We start from the raw sequence: 19,940 nt of genomic DNA, 5'->3' as shown, positions 1-19,940 counted from the left end.
TGTGGATGCGCCGGTGGAAAGTGAGCTGGGAATTCCTTCTGAAGCTCTTGCCACACTCGGAGCACTTAAAGGGTCTGTCTGTGATGTGGGTGCGCTGGTGCACTCTGAAGTCGAAACTGCTTTCGAAGCTCTCCCCGCACTCGAGACACTTCAAGGATTCCTCTCCTTTGTGGACTCCCCGGTGCTGCTTCAATTCAGAAATGCTTTTGAAGCCCTTCCCACACTCGGAGCACTTAAAGGGCTTCACCCCTGTGTGGATGCGCTGGTGTATGGCGAGGTTGGAACTGCTTTTGAAGCCCTTGCCACACTCAGGACACTTAAAGGGTCTCTCTCCGGTGTGAACGCGCTGATGGTAGGTGAGGTGGGAGCTCCTTTTGAAGCTCTTCCCACACTCGGAGCACTCATAGGGTCTCTCTCCGGTGTGGATGCGCCGGTGCACAGCGAGCTGGGAACTCCCTTTGAAGCTCTTGCCGCACTCAGGACACTCGTAGGGCCTCTCTCCCGTGTGGATGCGCTGGTGCACCCTGAGGTTGGAACTGCTCTTGAAGCCCTTCCCACACTCTGAGCACTCACAGAGGTTCTCTCTCGCGTGGACTCTCTGGTGGAACTTCAGCTCGGAATGACTTTTGAAGCTCTTCCCACACTCGGAGCACTGGAAGGGCCTCTCTCCTGTGTGGACGCGTTGGTGCACTGTGAGCTGGAAAGTCCTTTGGAAGCTCTTCCCACACTCAGGGCACTGGAAGGGCCTCTCTCCTGTGTGGATGCGCCGGTGCTGGGTGAATTTGGATCTCCATCTGAAGCTCCTTCCACAGTCAAAGCACTTGTACTGGCTCTTCCCAGAGCGCTTGCGCTGGCGGTTAACAAGGTTGGCACACCTTTTAAGGCTTTTCCTACGCAACACACGCAGATTCAGCTTCTTCTGGCGCGCTTCCTTGCTCCTTGGGTCTTCAGTCTGCTTTGGACCTGTGCTGAAATCCACAGGCTTCCTCGGCCTCTCTCCTGGATGCTTTCCCAGGGGCTTCTTGAAGCGCCCCGCTTGCTCCAGGCGCCCCTGGACATCCTTTCTGATCCTTCCCATGGAGCCACGGCCTCTCCGCCTTTTGGCCACACCACTTTTCTGCAGACCTTCCTTTAGATTCGTGATCTCAGCTCCTGCTGGATGACAGAGGAAATAGAAAAGTACCACGCGGCACCCCTAACATTCCCCCACCAGAGAGGGCTTTTGCAGCCCTAACCTCCTCCTTCCCTCCACCACCTCACCTGGGCTGAGTTCTGACAGCGCCTCAGGGCTGCGCACATCTGGGATGCAGGGGTTGCCCCCTCTTTCAAGCAGGGAGATCACGGCGGGTTTGGGGGCTGGAAGTGGACCTTCAACGATAGAAACAGTGGAGGTGAGAGCGCTGCCACCCCTCTGGCACAGTCCTACAACTCCGCTCTGTGTTCCTCCACCATTGAAACCGCAATTGTGTGAAACCTAACTGACGCCGGCCCATCACACGCTGCCTTCCACTGGAGCCCAGCATGACTGACATCGCCAAAATTATTTTCTTTGGAAATATTTCCTTTAAAATTGCCTTTGAAAGGATTTGATCATTTTCATCCCAGCTCCTCAATGCCAAAGGCATCAGAAAGCTTCATGGGAGCTGAACAGAAAACTTTCTAAAGGAGTAACCGGGGTCAGCACTGTTATGCTGCAGCTGGAGGCACAAGAGCTGTTTGCAGGGAGCTCATCCTCCCCCTCCGAGCTGATGTCTGCTTGCCAGCAGTGACTCTGGGGCTTTTATCAGAATGCACTAATCCCTTCTGAAACTGCTGCTTCGGTTTCCTTTGCTCTTGTTATCAGTGTGTTGGTCAATAAGTAACTGCATGGTAGAATATGCCCTGCTTGCAGAGGGTGGCCGTACAGCCAGAGGTGCCCTAAGGAGGAGGAAAGGCAGCAGAGCCCTCACCCAGCGAGGCCAGGCACTGGTACGTCTCCAGCATCACGTCCCGGTACAGCGCTCGCTGCGCAGGGTCCAGCAGCGCCCACTCCTCCCTGCTGAAATGCACGGCCACCTCCACAAAGCTCACGGGCTCCTGCAAGCAAAGAGGCTCCTTGCTGGGAGCAGCCAAGGCTCGGGGAAGCAGCTCGCACAGGACACAAACTCCAGCCCCAGCCCTTCTCCATCCCCAGCACACACACGCTGGCTGAGGCCACCTCCCTCCCCCCTGCATTCACATCCCTCGCCCTTTGCCCTCTCCTGCCTGCTTCCCCAGCCCCTACCTGAGGTGGCTGTGCTGAAGCCATCTGCTGCTCTCCTGCAGGCTGGGATGGTCGCGGCTGGAAGGCAGGAGTTGAACTGGAGCCTGCAGGGAGAAGACAAACGGCAGGAGAGCTGTGAGAGAACGCAGCAGCCCCTGCCCAAGCCCAGCCCTCCCCAACCCATCTGCAGGGCACTTGCACAGGAAGACAATCAGCAACAGCACTGGTGAAACTCTGGCTGGAACAGATGAACCAACACAAACTGGGGGGCTGAAAGAACTGAGAGCAGACACCAGTGCAATAAGTGAGGGGTGAATGCGCGTGTCACAGAGTGGACTGAATCCACCTACGTCCGTGACGGGGGCGTCATGGCAGTGGTTTAAAGCGTGGGTAGTGTTGTTTGTGAAATCAGCTATTCCGTTAGGGATGGAGCTGTTTGTGAAATTAGCCGTTCCTTCTGGGATGTCCAAATTCAAACCATACCACGCTGCATATGGGTAAAATATAGGCGTCTCCACCAGTGCCATCAGGTAGCCACACACAGATGCAATTCCACAGCACATAAATATGAGCTGGATTATTGGCCAGTAGGTTGTGAGTAACGCCATTGCTTTTAATCCTTTACGCAGCGCCCCCACGATAACGAGTTCATCGCTGGTGCCTGCTAAAAAGGGGTTAATGAATTGCAGCTAACGAGAGGAGGGGAAAAAAAAGGAAAAAGGCCCTACCCAGACTGAGCAGTGCTCTAAGTTTACAAAGATCCCAGAATGCTGGCAGCACGCCTCATCTTTCAAGGTCAGGTTTTCCAGCACAGAAACCTGAGCTACTGATAATGCTCCCCAATGAAGCTCTCTAAGAGTGGAGAGAAGAGATTCGTTCTAAAAGCTAAAAAGCAGCTCTGCCTGCATTCTCCACCAAAATCTGTCACAGAGTTGACCAGATCAATCGATGTCCGTGACAGGGAGGCGACAGGCCTCTGCCCTCCCTCCCCACCCCAGTGCCACAAAAATGGGAAGGAAGGAAGGGAAGAAAAGAACAGTGGCAACAATCTATGGAGGAAAACTTATTTTACTATAATACCGAAATACAAGATAACAAAACACAATACAATTAATTGAAATTGAGATTAATAAATCAGACAAGATGAGAGAGAGAGTTCCCGGGACCGAGTCAAACCTGAAAAGCTTGGAACGGCCAGGAAAGCACCTCCAGCACCCACTGCAAGGCAGCCAGAGAGCGACCCCCACCCGGCAGGGCCAGATCCCGTGACTGCTGTAATGTACAGGGATGGGAACCTGGGACTGGGGCAGTGACACTTTAATGCCCCGTACATTGCATGATGTTTTGATGTGGAATACTGAAACCCCAAATAAAAAAAAAAACAAAACAGAGAACCATGACAGTGCATCAGACCACAGACACAGCATGGCAAGGAGTCGGTCACCTTACCCCAAATGGATGGCAGCCCAAGTGCCCCTGCAGTTCTTGCACAGCAGCAGGCTGCACAGCAGAATCTCCCTTCGACCAGAGCTGCCTCCCGAGGTCCTGCACTGAGATCTCTTGCACCCTGACGTCAAAACGCCTCGCCGATGCTGATCTTCTGCAAGAGACGCGTGGTTACACTGAAGCTTTGAGAGCTTCTCTAGGGTTATTTCTTAGACTGGCATACCATCCCATAGACATCAGCCCTGATCAAGACCTGGCACAGCAGTGGATCCGCCTGCTGCAAAGGCTCCTTGCCTTTGTGCTTCTAGTTGAGAAAGCAAGGTCAACCCTGAGCCTCGTGACTGAACAGCAGGGCCGTCTGTAGGTGCGTGTTAACCCTGTGCAGCAAGTAACCGAGTGGATTCAGCCGTCTCCACTCCTGTCCAGGCGCTGTTAAATCACTACAGCGTATCTGTATTACATTAATAAAGAGTCCTGCATCCCCCTTAGGAGCACATATTGCATTTGGAGCCACCCGTGACAACCATTAGGGGCCACACAAGGATGAAAGGCGAGAGGTGGTGTCTGGAAAACGCCAAGTTTGGGAGTTGCAACACGAAGCAAAGGAGAACTGAAATAAACAGGAGCAGGGGACAGAAACTAAAGCAAAGGAAAATCAGTCTGAAGTATTACGGACAAACGCCTGAAAGTGGAGTGATTGATCCTGCAGAAAACCAAAGAAGCAAACAGAAAACATGAACCCCGGGCATTCCTAGGGGCGTCGTTCTTAATCAGCCTCCTGCCATTATTTTCAGCCTAATTGTAGCGTTGCAGATGCTGGCTAAGAGTGAAGGAAAGGAGAGCATTTCAGCTCCTGCACTTTCAGGGCCAGCAGAGAAAGGAAAGCGGCTTCCCAGCTCCCCTGTCTACCACCAGCAGAGGAGCAGCATGGCCTGAGGTCAGAACAAAGGATGCCCAAAGGCTTTGGCCGCTCCTGCCCCAGGAAAAAGATGATCTGTGAACGAACGGCGACAGCCACACGTTCATGTTAATGCCAGATATCCTACGGACCACCTGGGAAAGCCTTTTTCATAAATATCCGAACACAAATGTTGGTGCCGACCCAATTCCATTCCGGGAAGCTGGGCGTGCAGTTCAGACAGCAAGGAGTTAAAGCTGAAATGGGACAAATCGTTGTGTACCAAATCTGGCTTCCGGACCAGAAACGCGCGCCAAACGCTCCTCTGCAATTGTAAACCATCCTGAAAAGCACTCAGGTCTCAGTGACTGAAATGGATGGCCTTGGGGCCCGCTCCTCCGATCCAAACACTGATCCCAGCCCCAGAGAAACAGGGAGACGGCAGCGCGTCCTCTGCGCCCTCCTCCCCATATCGAAATCCTCAGCTCCATTTCTGCTGCTGCATGGGGTGGGAGCTGCGATGTTCCTGCTGGCACCCACCTGCCTCTATGGCACACAGACTAAGCTCCTTGACTCCACAAAGAAACGCTGTAATTAAAGGACCTTCCTCTGAACAGGCGGTGCAGCAGCAGCAGCAGCAGCAGCACGTCTGCTTATCATCTAAGCTAGCTGCAGGCCAAGAAACTGGAGAAATGGGAAAAAGGAGTTGGTCCCGGCGGTAAAGCAAGCGGAGAAATACATCAGGGACAGCCTGTGCCGCCTCGGGGGGCTTTGAACTGCCTGGAACCACCAGGGGGACGGGCTGCGAAGAACTGCTAGAAAATGGTAAAGAGAAAATCGCCAGGGACGTGCAGAAAAGCACCCAGCTCGTTGAGCCCCCAGCTCTGTTGAGCCCCCAGCTCGTTGAGCCCCCAGCTCGTTGAGCCCCCAGCTCTGCTGAGCCCCCAGCTCGTTGAGCCCCCAGCTCTGCTGAGTCCCCAGCTCGTTGAGCCCCCAGCTCTGTTGAGCCCCCAGCTCTGTTGAGCCCCCAGCTCGTTGAGCCCCCAGCTCGTTGAGCCCCCAGCTCTGTTGAGCCCCCAGCTCGTCGAGTCCCCAGCTCGTTGAGGAACGCTCTAAGCGCAGCCCCCAGCACCCGCACGCACCGAGCCTCAGCGCAGACCCAGCTGCCAGCAGCGCAGCCTGCCGGAGCACCGCCTCCACCGCCGGTATGGAAGCGGGCAGGGCGCGCAGCCCTCGGGGAAGGCAGAGCCGGGACGCTCCTCCGCTCCGCTCCTCCTGCAGATGGCAACGCCGTGCCCACGGTGGGTGACGCGCCGCGCCTCGCTCGTTCTCACCTGCTCTGCTGGGAAGAAGTCGGCCGTTCTCCTGGCAGAGGCACCGACGGCTCCGTCTGTGCGCAGAGCGGCCCGCAGCGCTGAGCGCCGTCACATCCCGGCAGCAGCAGCCTGGGAGGTGACGGCGCCGACGGCGCCGCTCGGAGCGACCTTCACCGGGGGAGGGGAGGGGACAGGAGGGGAGCGTGGGGGACACGGAGCAGCGGAGCCCAGCAAAGGTCGAGCCCCGTCCCGTCGGAAGGCAGCCGTCCGTGGTCGTGACGGAAGAGGAGTTCCGGGCTCGGTCGGGCTGCCTGGACCGGGCCGCCGGGCGGAGCGGAGCCGCCGCCGTGATGACGCGGGGCGGGGGGCGGCCGCAGGACGGGCTGCGCTGCGCTGCGTGCCGCGCTCCGGGGGGGCGGCCGTGGGATCTGCGGCGAAGCGCTGTGCGGGAAGCCTCACAGCCGGAGCTTTCATTGCTCGTGAGATTTCCAGCCCGCAGTTCGTGTCTGGGACGAGCGGAGGCGATGTTTGCTGAGCCTGGGCGGAGACGAGATACCCCCCCCTTCCTTCGCTGCTGTAGTGTCAACTGAACGGTGTGGGCTACTTAACGGACAGCGTTGCTGATGATAACAACGAAGGCGTGATGGATTTATGTGTTTTTGTGATGGCGTAACCCGTCAAGAATTGAAGTGATTTGGGAGTAAAAGTGGTGTAAATGTGGGAGGAAATGTGGAGCAACGTGAGTGGACTGAATGTGCGTTAAATTGGAAGTAAACGTGGAGTAAAGGGGGAGTAAATGTGGGAGAAAATATGGGGTGAATGTGGAGTGGATGTGATGTGGGAATAAACCTGGAGCAATGTGGGAGGAAATGTGGAGAAAATGTGGAGTAAATTGGAAGTAAACGTGGAAGACAGTATGGAGCAGATGTTGAAAACTGTGGGTGAAAATGTGGAGTAAATGTGGAGTGATGTAAATGTGGAGTAATTTGGGAGTAAGCCTGGAGTAAAATGGAGTAAATGAGGAGTAAATGTGGAGTTAAGTTGGAGTCAATGTGGAATAAATGTAGATTATTTTGGAAGTAAATATGGAGTGCAGTGGGAGTAAAGGGGGAGTAAATCCGTAGTAAAGTGGGTGTGAATGTGGAATGTACTTGGAGCAAAACTGGAGTAAGGGGGGTGTAAATGTGGAGCAAAGGGGACGGATCCAGGATGGGGGTGTGAATGGGGAGTGAAGTGGGAATAGGAGGAGTAAAGGGGGTGTAAATCCGGAATAAATCCGGAGTAAAGAGGGTGTAAATGTGGAGTAAAGGGAGTGGGTCTGTGATTGGGAGTGTAAGTGGGGATGGGAGCTGGAATACACTGGGAGTAAATCCGGATTAGAGATGGAGTAAATCCGGAGTAAAGTGGTGTGAATGCGGAATGAAGTGAACCTGGAGTAAAACTGGAGTGAGGGGGGTGTAAATGTGGAGTAAAGGGGGTGGATCCAGGATGGGAAGTGAGTGGGGAGTGAAGGGGGGGTGGGAGGGGTAAAGGGGTGTAAATCCGGAGTAAATCCGGAGTAAAGTGGGCGTAAATCCGGATTAAGGAGCTGCGGGATTCGCGCCACATTAAAGAGGGGGAACTCAATTGCCGGCGGAACCACCGCGCTCGATATCCGTTTCCCGAGCTGACCAACTTCCGGTCTAGAAGCCACTTCCGCCCTCATTTCTCCCATTGCGGTAAAGGGTAAGAAGGGCGCGGCCGGGACATAAGCCACGCCTTCCGTTTCCGGTTTCTGACGCACAGTGGTGACGTCATTTCTGCGCCGCTTCCGGCGCCGCCGCCATTCCTGTCTCCGGACCGGCCCGGCCCCACCGGAACCGCCCGCGGGGTCGGGCCCGGATCCGCCATGGCTGAGGACTACCGGGACCGGGAGAGGAGCTGAGGCGGTAACGGAGGCAGCGGGGGAACCGGGAGCGGAGGGAAGGAGGGACCGGAAGCATCACTGAGAAACGCTGGGATCCATTGAGAGCCATTGAGACCCATTGAGAGCCATAGGGACCCCTAGAAATCCCACAGAGAATCATAGGGACCCATAGGGAGCCATAAAAATCCCATAGAGAATCATAGGGACGCATAGAGACCCCTAGAAGTCTTACGGAGAATCATAGGGACCCATAGAGACCCCTAGAAATCCCACAGAGAATCATAGGGACCCATAGGGAGCCATAGAAATCCCATAGAGAATCATAGGGACGCATAGAGAGCCATAGAAATCCCATGGAGAATCATGGGGACCCATAGAGACCCCTAGAAATCTTATAGAGAATCATAGGGACCCATAGAGACCCCTAGAAATCCCATAGAGAATCATAGGGACCCATAGAGAGCCATAGAAATCCCATAGAGAATCATAGGGACCCATAGAGAGCCATAGAAATCCCATGGAGAATCATGGGGACCCATAGAGACCCCTAGAAATCCCATAGAGAATCATGGGGACCCATAGAGAGCCATAGAAATCCCATAGAGAATCATAGGGACCCATAGAGAGCCATAGAAATCTTATGGAGAATCATAGGGACCCATAGGGAGCCCTAGAAATCCCATAGGCACCCACTGAGAGCCATTGAGAGCCATAGAAATCCCACAGAGACCCGTAGGGACCCATAGAGAGCCACTGAGAGCCATAGGGACACATAGGAATTCCGTGGAGGCATGTAAAAATCCCATAGGGACCCATTGAGACCCGTAGAGAGCCATAGGGACCCATAGAAATCCCACAGGGACCCATAGAGAGCCAGAGAAATCCTATTGGGGCCCATTGAGAGCCATAGAAACCGCTTAGAGATCCATTGAGAACCATAGGGACACATAGAAATCCCATAGGGCCCCATAGGGAACCATTGAGAGCCATAGGGACACATAGAAATCCCACGAGGACCCACAGGGACCCACAGAAATCGCATGGAGACTCTTAGAAATCACATCATTCTATAGCTCTCCGTGCAACTCATTGAGACGCATGGAGAACTATAGAAGTCCCATAAGGACCCACAGAGAGCCGTAGGGACCCATAGGGACCCATAGAGAGCCATACAGAGCCAGAGGAACACATGGAAATCCCATAGGGACCCATAGAGAGCCATACAGAGCCACAGAAATCCCATCGAGAGCCATAGAAATCCCTAGAGAACCATAGGGACCCATTGAGAGCCGTAGAAATCCCATAGAAATCCCATAGAGAGGCATTGAGAGGCATAGGGACACAAGAAATCCCATAGAGAGCCATAGAAATCCCGCAGGGACCCATAGAGACCCACAGGGACCCATGGAGACCCATAGAGTCCCCAAAGCCCTCAGATTCTATGGAGACCCCATACAGACCCCAAAGCCTCAGACCCCATGGGGCCCCATAGAGATCCCATAGGCATCCCATAGAGACCCTATGGAGACCCCAAAATGCTCACACCCCATAGAAACTCCTAGGGAGACTCTAGACCTGCAGAGACCCTAAATCCGTCACACGCTGTGGAGACCCCATAGGGACCCCATAGAGACCCCAAAGTCTCGAATCCCGTAGGGACCCCATAGGGACCCCATAGAGACCACATAGAGACCCCAAAGCCTCAAACTCCATAGAGACCCCAAAGTTTTCCACCCCGTAGGGACTCCATAGAGATCTCAAAAATTTCAGACCCTATAGAGGCCCCAAAGCCTCAGACCTCATGGGGCCCCATAGAGATCCCACCAAGATCCCATAGAGACCCCAAAGTTTCAGACCTCATGGGGCCCCACAGAGATCCCACAGAGATCCCATAGAGACCCCATAGAGACCCCAAAGCTTCAGACCCGAGAAGTACCCCATAGGGACGCCGTAGAGACCCCAAACCCTCGCACCTCATAGGGACCCCATAGAGACTCCAATAAAGATGACCTCTGTAGACACCGTCAAAACTTTCAGTCCACATAGAGACCCCCATAGGGACCCCATAGAGACCCCATGGGGGCCCCATAGGGACTGCAAAGCCGCAGACCCTATGGGGCCCCGTAGAGACCCCAAAACCTTCAGACCCCTCAGAAACCCTATAGAGATCTTGTAGGGAGCCTGTACAGAACCTATAGGGACTCCATACCCTCAGACATCATTGAGACCCCATAGGGACCCCAGAATCCTCAGATCCCATACGGATCCCATGGAGACCCCATAGAGAACCCATGGAGATGCCACAGAATTCCCATAGGGACCCCATAGAGACCCCATAGAGCCCTGAAAACCTTCAGTCCACATGGAGACCCTATAGAGATCCCAAAATCCTCAGACTCCATAGAGACCTCAGATACCCATAGAGACCCCATAGAGACCCCAAAGCCTCAGATCCCATAGAGACCCCGTAGAGACCCCATAGAGGCCCCAAAGTATTGGGTCCGATAAAGACCCCATACAGACCACATACAGACCCCAAAGCCTCACACCCCATAGGACCCATAGAAACCCCAAAACCTTGGATCCCATAGGGACCCCATAGAGACCCCAAAGCCTTACACCCCATAGAGACCGCATTGGAACCCCATACAGACCCCAAAGGCTTGGATCCCATAGAGCCCCCATAGAGGTTTTGGGGTGTAGGGAGGGGATCGCCCCCCACTTAGGCTGACTCTCAGCATTATGGGGTCTGTCGTTTTTTAGGGTGGGAAGGGGCGGGGAGGGGATGTTCCTTATGGGGTTTGGGGTTGAGTGACCCCATAACTTTGTGTCTTCCCCACCCTACAACTTATAGGGTCGCGCCATGGACCGGATGAAGAAGATCAAGCGGCAGCTTTCCATGACGCTGAGGGGGGGGCGTGGCCCCGAAAAGAGTCTGGGGGAAACCCGAGACGGCCCCAATAGCGACAGCGGTGAGTCTGGCCCTTTAAGGGGGAGGTCTGGACCTTTAAGGGGGTTTGGTGGTCCTTTATTGGGGTGTCTGGCCCTTTAAGGAGGAGTCTGGCCCTTTAAGGCACTGTTTGGCCCTGTAAAGAGTGTCTGGCCCTTTAAGGGCATGTCTGGCCCTTTCAAGGGAGTTGGTGGCCCTTTAAAGAGTGTCTGGCCCTTTAAGTGGGGAGTATGGCTTTTTAAGGGGGCTCTGGTCCTTTAAGTAGAAGTCTGGCCCTTTAAGGAGGTGTCTGCCCCTTTAAGAGGGGAGGGTGTGGCCCTTTAAGTGTCAAGTATGGCTTTTTAAAGCTGGGAGGTCTGGCACTTTAAGAAGGAGTCTGGCCCTTTAAGAGAGCTATATGGCCCTGGGATTGAGGTTTGAGGAGCTGCAGTCCTTTTAAATGGGTTCCTGTCCCTTTAAGAGGCGGATCTGTACCTTTAACATCAACAAGGCTGTCCCTTTAAGAAGCACTGGCCCTTTAAGAGAACTCTGGCCCTTTAAGAGTTCCGGACCTGGCATTTTTAGGGTCCCTGTCCCTTTAAGATCAATGGGGTCGAGCTTTCAGGCACGCCTGGCCCTTTAAGAGAGCCCAGCTCCCCGCTGTGCCACCATCTGTGCCCGCAGTGTCCCAGCTGTCCCCAAATGTCCCCAAATGTGACCCCAATGTGTCCCCAAATCCCAAATCTGTCCCCAAATGTCCCCAAATGTGACCCCAATGTGTCCCCAACTGCCAAATCTGTCCCCAAATGTGCCCCCCTACCCCACTGTGACCCCAAATGTCCCCAAATCTGACCCCAGTGTGTCCCCAAATCCCATATCTGTCCCCAGATGTCCCCAAATGTGTTCCCAAATCCCGGATCAGTTCTCAGATGTCCCTACATGTCCCCAGACATGTCCCTCCATCCCATATCTGTCCCCAAATGTCCCCAACATGAATTTTGGGGTCCCTGAGTTGGAATTTTGGGATTTCCCACTGGCATTTATGGTTTCCAAAGGGATTTGGGGTCCCTGGTGTGAATTTTGGGGTCCCCCAATGGGATTCTCTGGTTCCTGTGGGATTTTGGGGTCCCCTGTATGTATTTTGGGGTCCCCCAATGGGATTCTGTGTCTCCTGTGGGATTTTGAGGTCCTCTGTGGGATTTTGGGGTCTCCTATGGGATTCTATGGGATTTTGGTGTCCCTGGGTAGGAATTTTGGGGTCCCCCAATAAGATTCTGATTTCTATGGGATTTTGGGTTCCCTGGGTTGCAATTTTGGGGTCCCCTATGGGATTCTATGGGTTCCTATGGGATTTGGGGTCCTTAATGGGATTTTGTTGTCCCTGGGTTGCAATTTTGGGGTCCCCCAATGGGATTTTGGGTCTCTGATCTGAATTTTGGGGTCCCTGGGTTGGAATGTTGGGGTCCCTGTGGGATTTTGGGGTCACACGGTTCCAATGTTGGGGTCCTTTTGCAGCTTTTGGGGTCCCTGGGCTGCAATTTTGGGGCCCCTCCTTTGGGATTTCGGGATCCCCGTCAGCTGGGATTGGCTGATTTATGGGGGCGGCTGTTGCTCGTTATGGGGTGGCTGATGTTTTGGGGTCTTCCTCTCCCCCCCCCCCCCCCCAAAAAAAAAAAACAGAAGCGGGGCCGGATGAGGGGCGGATGGGGTCGGATGGGGAAAGTGACCCCCCCTCGGGGACGTCCTCGGATGAGGTGGCCTCACCGGTCAGGGTGCGACTGAGGCAGCACCCAAGGGTGCCCAGTGAGGTGGGCTGGATTTTGGGGGGGGGTCTTGGGGGCATTTGAGGGGGCTTGGGGGGGGGGGGTTAGGGGCACTTAGAGGGGGATTTTGGGGGGGATTAGGGGGATCTGGGGAGGTTCTGGGGGGATTTTGGGGGGATGTGGGGGGGGTCTTGGGGGGATTTAGGGAGCTTTAGAGGGGTCCTGGGAGGATACTGGGGGATTTGGGGGTCCTAGGGGGTCTTGGGGGGATTTGAGGGGGATTTGGGGGGGCTTGGGGGGATATTGGGGGATTTGAGGAGCCCTGGGGGGGATTTGGGTGGGGGGGGTTTGGGGGGTGTTAGGGGCACTTAGAGGGGAATTGGGGGGGATTTTGGGGGGATGTTGGGGAGGTCTTGGGGGGATTTAGGGAGCTTTAAGGGGGTCTTGGGGGGATACTGGGGGATTTGGGGGTCCTAGGGTGTCTCGGGGGGATTTCAGGGGGATTTGGGGGGTCCTGGGGGGATTTGGGGGGGGTTTGGGGGGTCTTGGGTGTCTGTTTTGGGGTCTTGGGGGATTTGAGGGGGATGTGGGGGAGCCTTGCGGGGATTTTGGGGGGTCCTGGGGGGATACTGGGGGACTTGGGGGGGTCTTGGGAGTCCTGGGTCTGTCTTGGGGGTCTTGAGGGGAATTTGGGGTGATTTTGGGGGTCTTGGGAGGCTCTAGGGGAATTTGGGATGATTTTAGGGGTTCTGAGGGGGTCCTGGGGGGGGCATTAGGGAGATTTGGTGGGGTTTTAGGGGGTCTTGGGTGTTAGTTTTGGGGTCGTGGGGAAATGTGGGGGGTCCTAGGGGGTCTTGGGGGGATTTGAGGGGGATTTTTGGGGGAGCCTTGTGGGGATTTTGGGGGGTCTTGGGGGGGATATTGGGGGATTTTGGGGGTCCTGGGGGGGATTTGGGAGGGTGCTGGGAGGTCTTGGGAGGATTTGAGGGGGATCTGGGGGGAGTCTTGCGGGGATTTTGGGGGCCTTGGGGGGATAATGGGGGATTTGGGGGGTCCTGGGGGCATTTGGGGGGGTGTTGGGGGGTCTTCGGTGTCTGTTTTGGGGTCTTGGGGAGATTAGGGGGGTCCTAGGGGGTCTTGGGGGGATTTGGTGGGGATCTGGGGGGAGCCTTGTGGGGATTTTGGGGGGTCTTGGGGGGGATATTGGGGGATTTGGGGGGGTCCTGGGAGTCCTGGGTCAGTCTTGGGGGTCTTGATTGGAATTTGGGGTGATTTTGGGGGGTCTCAGGGGGCCTCTGGGGGGATTTGAGGGGTCTTGGGGGTTTGGGGGGCTTTAGGGGGGTCCTGGGGGGTCTTTTTGTGGGGTCCTGGGGTGATTTGGGGGGAGGGGTCTTGGGGGTTCTTGGGGAATTTGGACGGACCCATGGGGGGATTTGTGGGGTTTGGGGTGGATTTGGGGCACCTTAGGGGGTCCTGGGGGGTCTTTGGGGGTTCGGGGGGTTCAGGGGGTGTCGGGGGTCTCAGGGTTTGGGGTCTGGCTGCCCGCAGGACATCAACAAGCGGCTCTCGCTGCCGGCCGACATCCGGCTCCCCGAGGGCTGCCTGCAGCGCCTGGTGCTGCCGTCCCCGCTCAGCCGCCGCCTGCGCCGTGTCTCGCTGGTGCGTCCCCTGCAAACCAGTACGAACCAGTACGGACCAGTAGGAACTGGTATGGGGCGGTACGGGCCGGTAGAAACCGGTACGGCCCGGTACAGCCCAGTATGGGTCGGTGTGGCCCAGTACGGCCCAGTCAATCCCAGTACGGCCCAGTCAATCCCAGTACAGCCCAGTATGTCCCAGTGCGCCCCATTATAGCCCAGTATGGGTCAGAACGGCCCAGTACAGCCCAGTCAATCCCAGTACGGCCCAGTACGTTCCATTGCATTCCAGTATGGCCCAGCACAGCCCAGTATGGCCCAGTAGATCCCAGTATGATCCCATAACGCCCAGTACAGCCCTGTGTGTCCCAGTCCATTCCTGTATATCCCAGTTCATCCCAGTATATCCCAGTTACCTCCTAATGCACCGCAGTCTGTCCCAGTCCGTACCGCTGTATCCCAGTCCCTCCCAGTGCATTCCAGTATCTCCCAGCTCCCTCCAGTCCCTACCAGTACATCTCAGTCTCTCCCAGTCCCTCCCAGTCCATCCCAGTTTCCTCCCAGTCCATCCCAATACATTCCGGTGCCCTCCCAGTGCATCCCAGTTCCCTCCCAGTATATCCCAGTTTCTCCCAGTCCATCCCATTTCCCTTCCAGTTCATCCCAGTGTCCTCCCAGTATATCCCAGTCCCTACCAGTCCCCTTCCAGTCCATCCCCGTCCCCTCCCACTCCCTCCCAGTCCCTCCCAATCCATCCCAGTCCCTCCCAGTCCATCCCAGTATGATCCCACTCTCGCTGTCCCCCCACAGTCGGAGATCGGCTTTGGCAAACTGGAGACATACGTCAAACTGGACAAACTGGGAGAGGTGAGTGGAGCCGTGAGCGCGCAGTGGGGCTCCTTGGGGCACTGTGGGGTCACCATTGTGTCACCATTGTGTCACCGTTTTGTCACCGTTTTGTCACCGCGGGGTCACTGTTGGGTCCTTCTGTCACCTTGGGTCGCCACTGGGTCACTGTTGGAGCGCTGTTGGGTCGTTGGGTCGCTGTTGGGTCACCATTGTGTCACTTCGGGTCACTCTTGGCTCACTGTTGGGACATTGGGTCACACTTGTGTCACTGTTGGTTCACTATTGGCTCACTATTGGGCCAGTCACCCTTGTGTCCCCATTGTGTCCCCATTGGCTCGCTGCTGGGCCAGTCACACTTGTGTCCCTGTTGTGTCCCCATTGTGTCACTGTTGGGTCTTTGGGTCACACTTGTGTCACTATTGGCTCACGATGGGCTCACTGTTGGGCCAGTCACACTTGTGTCCCCATTGTGTCCCCACTGTGTCACTGCTGGGTCATTGGGTCACACTTGTGTCACATTTGTGTCCCCATTGTGTCACTGTTGGGCCAGTCACACTTGCGTCACTATTGGCTCACTATTGGGCCAGTCACACTTGTGTCACTTTGTGTCCCCACTGTGTCGCTGCTGGGTCTTTGGGTCACCCTTGTGTCCCCATTGGCTCACTATTGGGCAAGTCACACTTGTGTCACTATTGGCTCACTATTGGGCAAGTCACACTTGTGTCACTATTGGTTCACTATTGGCTCACTATTGGGCCAGTCACGCTTGTGTCCCCGTTGTCCCCCCCCGTGTCACTGCCGGCTCTTTGTGTCACCCTCGTGTCACCGCTGTGAGCTCGCTCAGCCCCGTGTCCCATCAGCGTCCCCTCAGCGTCCCTTTTTGTCCCTTTCGCCCCCCTCGCGGTGTCACCTCGGCCCCCTGCTGAGCCCTGTTCCCGCTGTTGTCCTCCGCAGGGCACCTACGCCACCGTGTACAAGGGCCGCTCCAAGCTGACCGAGAACCTGGTGGCCCTCAAGGAGATTCGCCTGGAGCACGAGGAGGGGGCGCCTTGCACGGCCATCCGCGAGGGTGGGCGCCTTGCACTGGGCCTGGGGGCTCCCGCACCGCTTTGGGGGCTCCGGAGGGACTTTGCACGGGGGTTGGGGCGTTTGCACCACAGCTTGGGGTCTCTTGCACCATGGAGGGGCTCTTTACGGGCATTGCAACGGGATTTGGGGTTTTGCACGAGGGGTTGAGGAGGCTTCATGAGGACGGGGGGACTTTGCACGAGGGTTTGGGGGCCCTGGCGCCGTTTTGAGGGGCTCTTTGGAGGACTTGCGGGGGACTTTGGGGTTCTGCACCAGGGCTTGGAGCTTCTTGCACTATTTGGAGGGGTTCCTTGGGGGCATTGCAAGGGGATTTGGGGTTTTGCACGAGGGTTTTGGGGCTCTTGCACCATTCTGAGGGGCTCCTGGGGGACTTTGCACAGGGGTTTGGGTGTTTGCACCACAGCTTGGGGTCTCCTGCATCCTTTTTGAGGGACTCTTTAGCAGCACTTCAAGGGGCTTTGGGGTTTTGCACCATTTGTGGGGACTTTTGAGGCGCTTTCCAATGGGCTTTGGGGATTTACACGAGGGTTTTGGGGTCAATCCAGCATTCTGGGGGGCTTTTTGGAGGCTTTTCAGGGGGCTTTGGAGGTTTGCACGAGGGTTTGGGGGTCCGTGGCGCCATTTTGAGGGGCCCTTCAGACACTTTGAGCGTTTGCACAAGGGTTTGGGGTCTGTAGCACCATTTTTGGGGCTCCTTAGAGGGCATTTCAAGGTGGTGTGAGGCTTTGCACGAGGGTTTGGGGCGCTGGCAGTTCTGACACAAGCATGGGGGGGCTTTGCACGAGGGCTTGGGGTCTCTTGTACAATTTTTGGGGCTCCTTAGAGGCACTTCAAGGCAGTGCGAGGGTTTGCACGAGGGTTTGGGGTCTCGCACCGTTCTGAGGGCTTTATGGGTTTTTCAAGGGGGTTTTCACCAGGGTTCTCACGAGGGGGGGTCTCACGAGGGCTCTTTTCACGAGGGTTTTCACGACTGTTTTCCCCGCAGTGTCGCTGCTGAAGGACCTGAAGCACGCCAATGTCGTGACATTGCACGACATCATTCACACGCAGAGCTGCCTCACGCTCGTCTTCGAGTACCTGGTGAGCCCCCAAAAAACCCCAAAATGCCCCCAAATTCCCCTCTGGAATCCCAAAAATTCAACTCTGGAACCCAAAAATCTGCAAAAGTGACCTCAGAAAATCCCCCCATGGAACCCCAAAATTCCAACCTTGGAACCCCAAAATCATGAAGGGTGACCCCAAAAATCCTCCGTAGAACCCCAGAATCCTTACATTTGACCCCAAAAATCCCCACAGAACCCCAAAATTCCCACATTTGACCCCAAAAATCCCCACAGAACCCCAAAATCCCCACATTTGACCCCAAAATCCCTCATCCAGCCCCTAAATTCCCAATTTGGAACCCCCAAATCCCCAAATTTCACCCCCAAATTTCACCCCCAGGGACCCCAAAATCTCCAAAAGTGTCCCAAAAACTTCTACACGGAACCCCAAATGCGCATCTGGAACCCCAAAATCTTGGAAAGTGACCTCAAAAATCCCTCTAGGAAACTCAAAATTTGAGATCTGGAGCTCCAAAATCTTGAAAAATGGCCCCAAAAATCCCCCATGGAACCCAAAAAATCCAACTTTGGAACCCCAAAATCGTGAACAGTGTCCCTAAGGAGCTCCAAAATCCCCACATTTGACCCCAAACTCCCCCATAGAAGTCCTAAATTCCCAATTTGGAAGCCCAAAATCCCCAGATTTCACCCCAAAAATCCCCTCAGGCACCCCAAAATCTCCAAGGGTGACCCCAGAAATCCTCACAGAACCCTGAAATCTCCAAAAGTGACCCCAAAAATCCCCATGGAACCACCAAAATCCCCACATTTGACCCCAAAAATCCCCACAGAACCCAAAAACCCCCACATTCGACACCAAAAATCCCCCTCAGAATCCCAAAATCCCCACATTTGACCCCAAAAATCCCTCATCCAACCCCTAAATTCCCGATTTGGAACCCCCAGATCCCCAAATTTCACCTCAAAAATCCCCTCTGGGACCCCAAAATCTGACCAAGTGACCCCAAAAATCTTCCATAGAGCCCCACCATCCCCACATTTGACCCCAGAAATCCTCCACGGATGCCCCAAATCCCCAATTTAGAACCCCCAAATCCCCAAAGCGAGACCCCAAAACGCCCCCAAATCACCCCAAAAATCCCCCCTTCCAAAAACGCGACCCCCAAAATCCCTTTTTTTATTGCCTCTTTTGGGGGTCTCAGGACCGGGATCTGAAGCAGTACCTGGACGACTGCGGCAGCCTCATCAACATGCACAACGTCAAGGTGTGTTGTGCAAGGGGCGTGCAAGGGGTTGGGTGTGCAAGGGGGGTGCAAGGGGTGTGGGGTGGGACCGAAGGGGTTTGTGGGGTTTGCAAGGGGTGCGCAGGGGGTCTGGAGAAGGGAGCGGGGGGGCTGTAGGTGTGCAAGGGGCGTGCAAGGGCCTGGGGAGGGGACAAACAGGGTGGGTTGAGTGGGTGTGCAAGGGTTGTGTGAGGTGTTGGGTGTGCAAGGGGGGGGTGAGGAGTGCAGGGAGTCTGGAGAAGGGAGTGGGGGGGTAGTGGGCGTGCAAGGGGTGTGCAAGGGGTGTGGGGTGGGACCAAAGGGGTTTGTGGCGTTTGCAAGGGGTGTGCAGGGGGGTTGGGTGTGCAAGGGGCGTGCAATGGGACATGCAAGGGGTGTGGGGAGAGGACAAAGAGGGTGGGTGGGTGTGCAAGGGTTATGTGAGGTGTTGGGTGTGCAAGGGGGGGTGAGGCGTGCAGGGGTGTGCAGGGGGTCTGAGGATGGGAGCGAGGGGGTTGTGGGCGTGCAAGGGGCGTGCAAGGATGGGAGCCGTCGGGATTGCAAGTGTGGTTTCTCTGTGGGGTCGTGGGGTCATGGGGGGCTGTGGGGCGGCGCGTGTGCCAGGGGCGTGCAAGGCGTGCAAGGCGCGTGCCCCGGGGCCGGGGGTCGGGGGGGGGCAGCTGTTCCTGTTCCAGCTGCTGCGGGGTTTGGCCTTTTGTCACCGCCACAAAGTGCTGCACCGGGACCTGAAACCCCAAAACCTCCTCCTGAGTCGGCGAGGGGAGCTGAAGCTGGCCGACTTCGGTAGGGGGGCGGCTGGGGGGCACCCCGAAATCCTATAAGGCTGTGGGGGCCCCAAAATCCCATCGCGGACCCCGAGTTCTATAGGGAAGAGCCCTAAAAACCCCATAGGGTTTGGTAGGGGACCCCAAAATCCCATAGGGGAGCCCGAATCCTATAGGAGACCCCAAAATCCTGTCGGGGACCCCAAAATCCTGTCGGGGACCCCAAATCCTACAGGGGACCCCAAAATCCTATAGGGCACCCCAAGTCCTACAGGGGACTCCAAAAATCGTACAGGGGACCCCAAAATCCTACAGGGGAGATCATATCCTATAGGGGACCCCAAAATTTTACAGGAGACCCCAAGATCCTACAGGGAACCTCATATCCTATAGGGTACCCCAAATCCTATCAGGGACCCTAAATCCTATAGGGGACCCCAAAATTCCATCGCGGACCCTGAGTTCTATAGGGAAGAGCCCAAAAACCCCATAGGGTTTGGTAGGGGACCCTGAAATCCCATAGGGGACACTCGAACCCCATGGTGTCCATAGCAGACCCCAAAATCGTATAAGGGGAAGGACTCAAAAGTTCCATACAGGGTCCCAAAATTCTATTTCACACCCCAAATCCTCGTAGGATCCTATAGGGGACCCCAAAATCCTAATAGGGGACCCCAAAATCCTACAGGGGATCCCAAAATCCTATCGCGGACCCCGAATCCTGTAGGAGACCACAAAAATCCTATAGAGGACC

At 55.6% G+C, this 19,940-nt stretch overlaps 1 protein-coding gene across 1 annotated transcript in view; it reads left to right on the top strand.

Annotated features, from left to right (window-relative positions):
• Window positions 1-10,671: 10,671 nt before the first annotated feature.
• The window catches only part of LOC306956578 (cyclin-dependent kinase 16-like), a gene marked incomplete at both ends in the record, with an annotated part of 13,231 nt that continues 3,962 nt past the window's right edge, over window positions 10,672-19,940 (top strand). Inside the window, 8 exons of the mRNA XM_079547854.1 lie at window positions 10,672-10,780; window positions 12,418-12,545; window positions 14,049-14,159; window positions 14,948-15,004; window positions 15,941-16,055; window positions 17,061-17,155; window positions 18,342-18,404; window positions 19,082-19,205. Of these exons, the coding sequence (XP_079403980.1) occupies window positions 10,672-10,780; window positions 12,418-12,545; window positions 14,049-14,159; window positions 14,948-15,004; window positions 15,941-16,055; window positions 17,061-17,155; window positions 18,342-18,404; window positions 19,082-19,205 (802 nt within the window). The remainder of the gene's footprint in view (window positions 10,781-12,417; window positions 12,546-14,048; window positions 14,160-14,947; window positions 15,005-15,940; window positions 16,056-17,060; window positions 17,156-18,341; window positions 18,405-19,081; window positions 19,206-19,940) is intronic.

Source organism: Tetrao urogallus, assembly GCF_951394365.1.
Source record: "Tetrao urogallus genome assembly, chromosome: 32".
NCBI classification, from domain to species: Eukaryota; Metazoa; Chordata; class Aves; order Galliformes; family Phasianidae; genus Tetrao; species Tetrao urogallus.
Note: the sequence above shows the minus strand (reverse complement) of the source record. Positions and strands in the feature narration are given on the sequence as shown.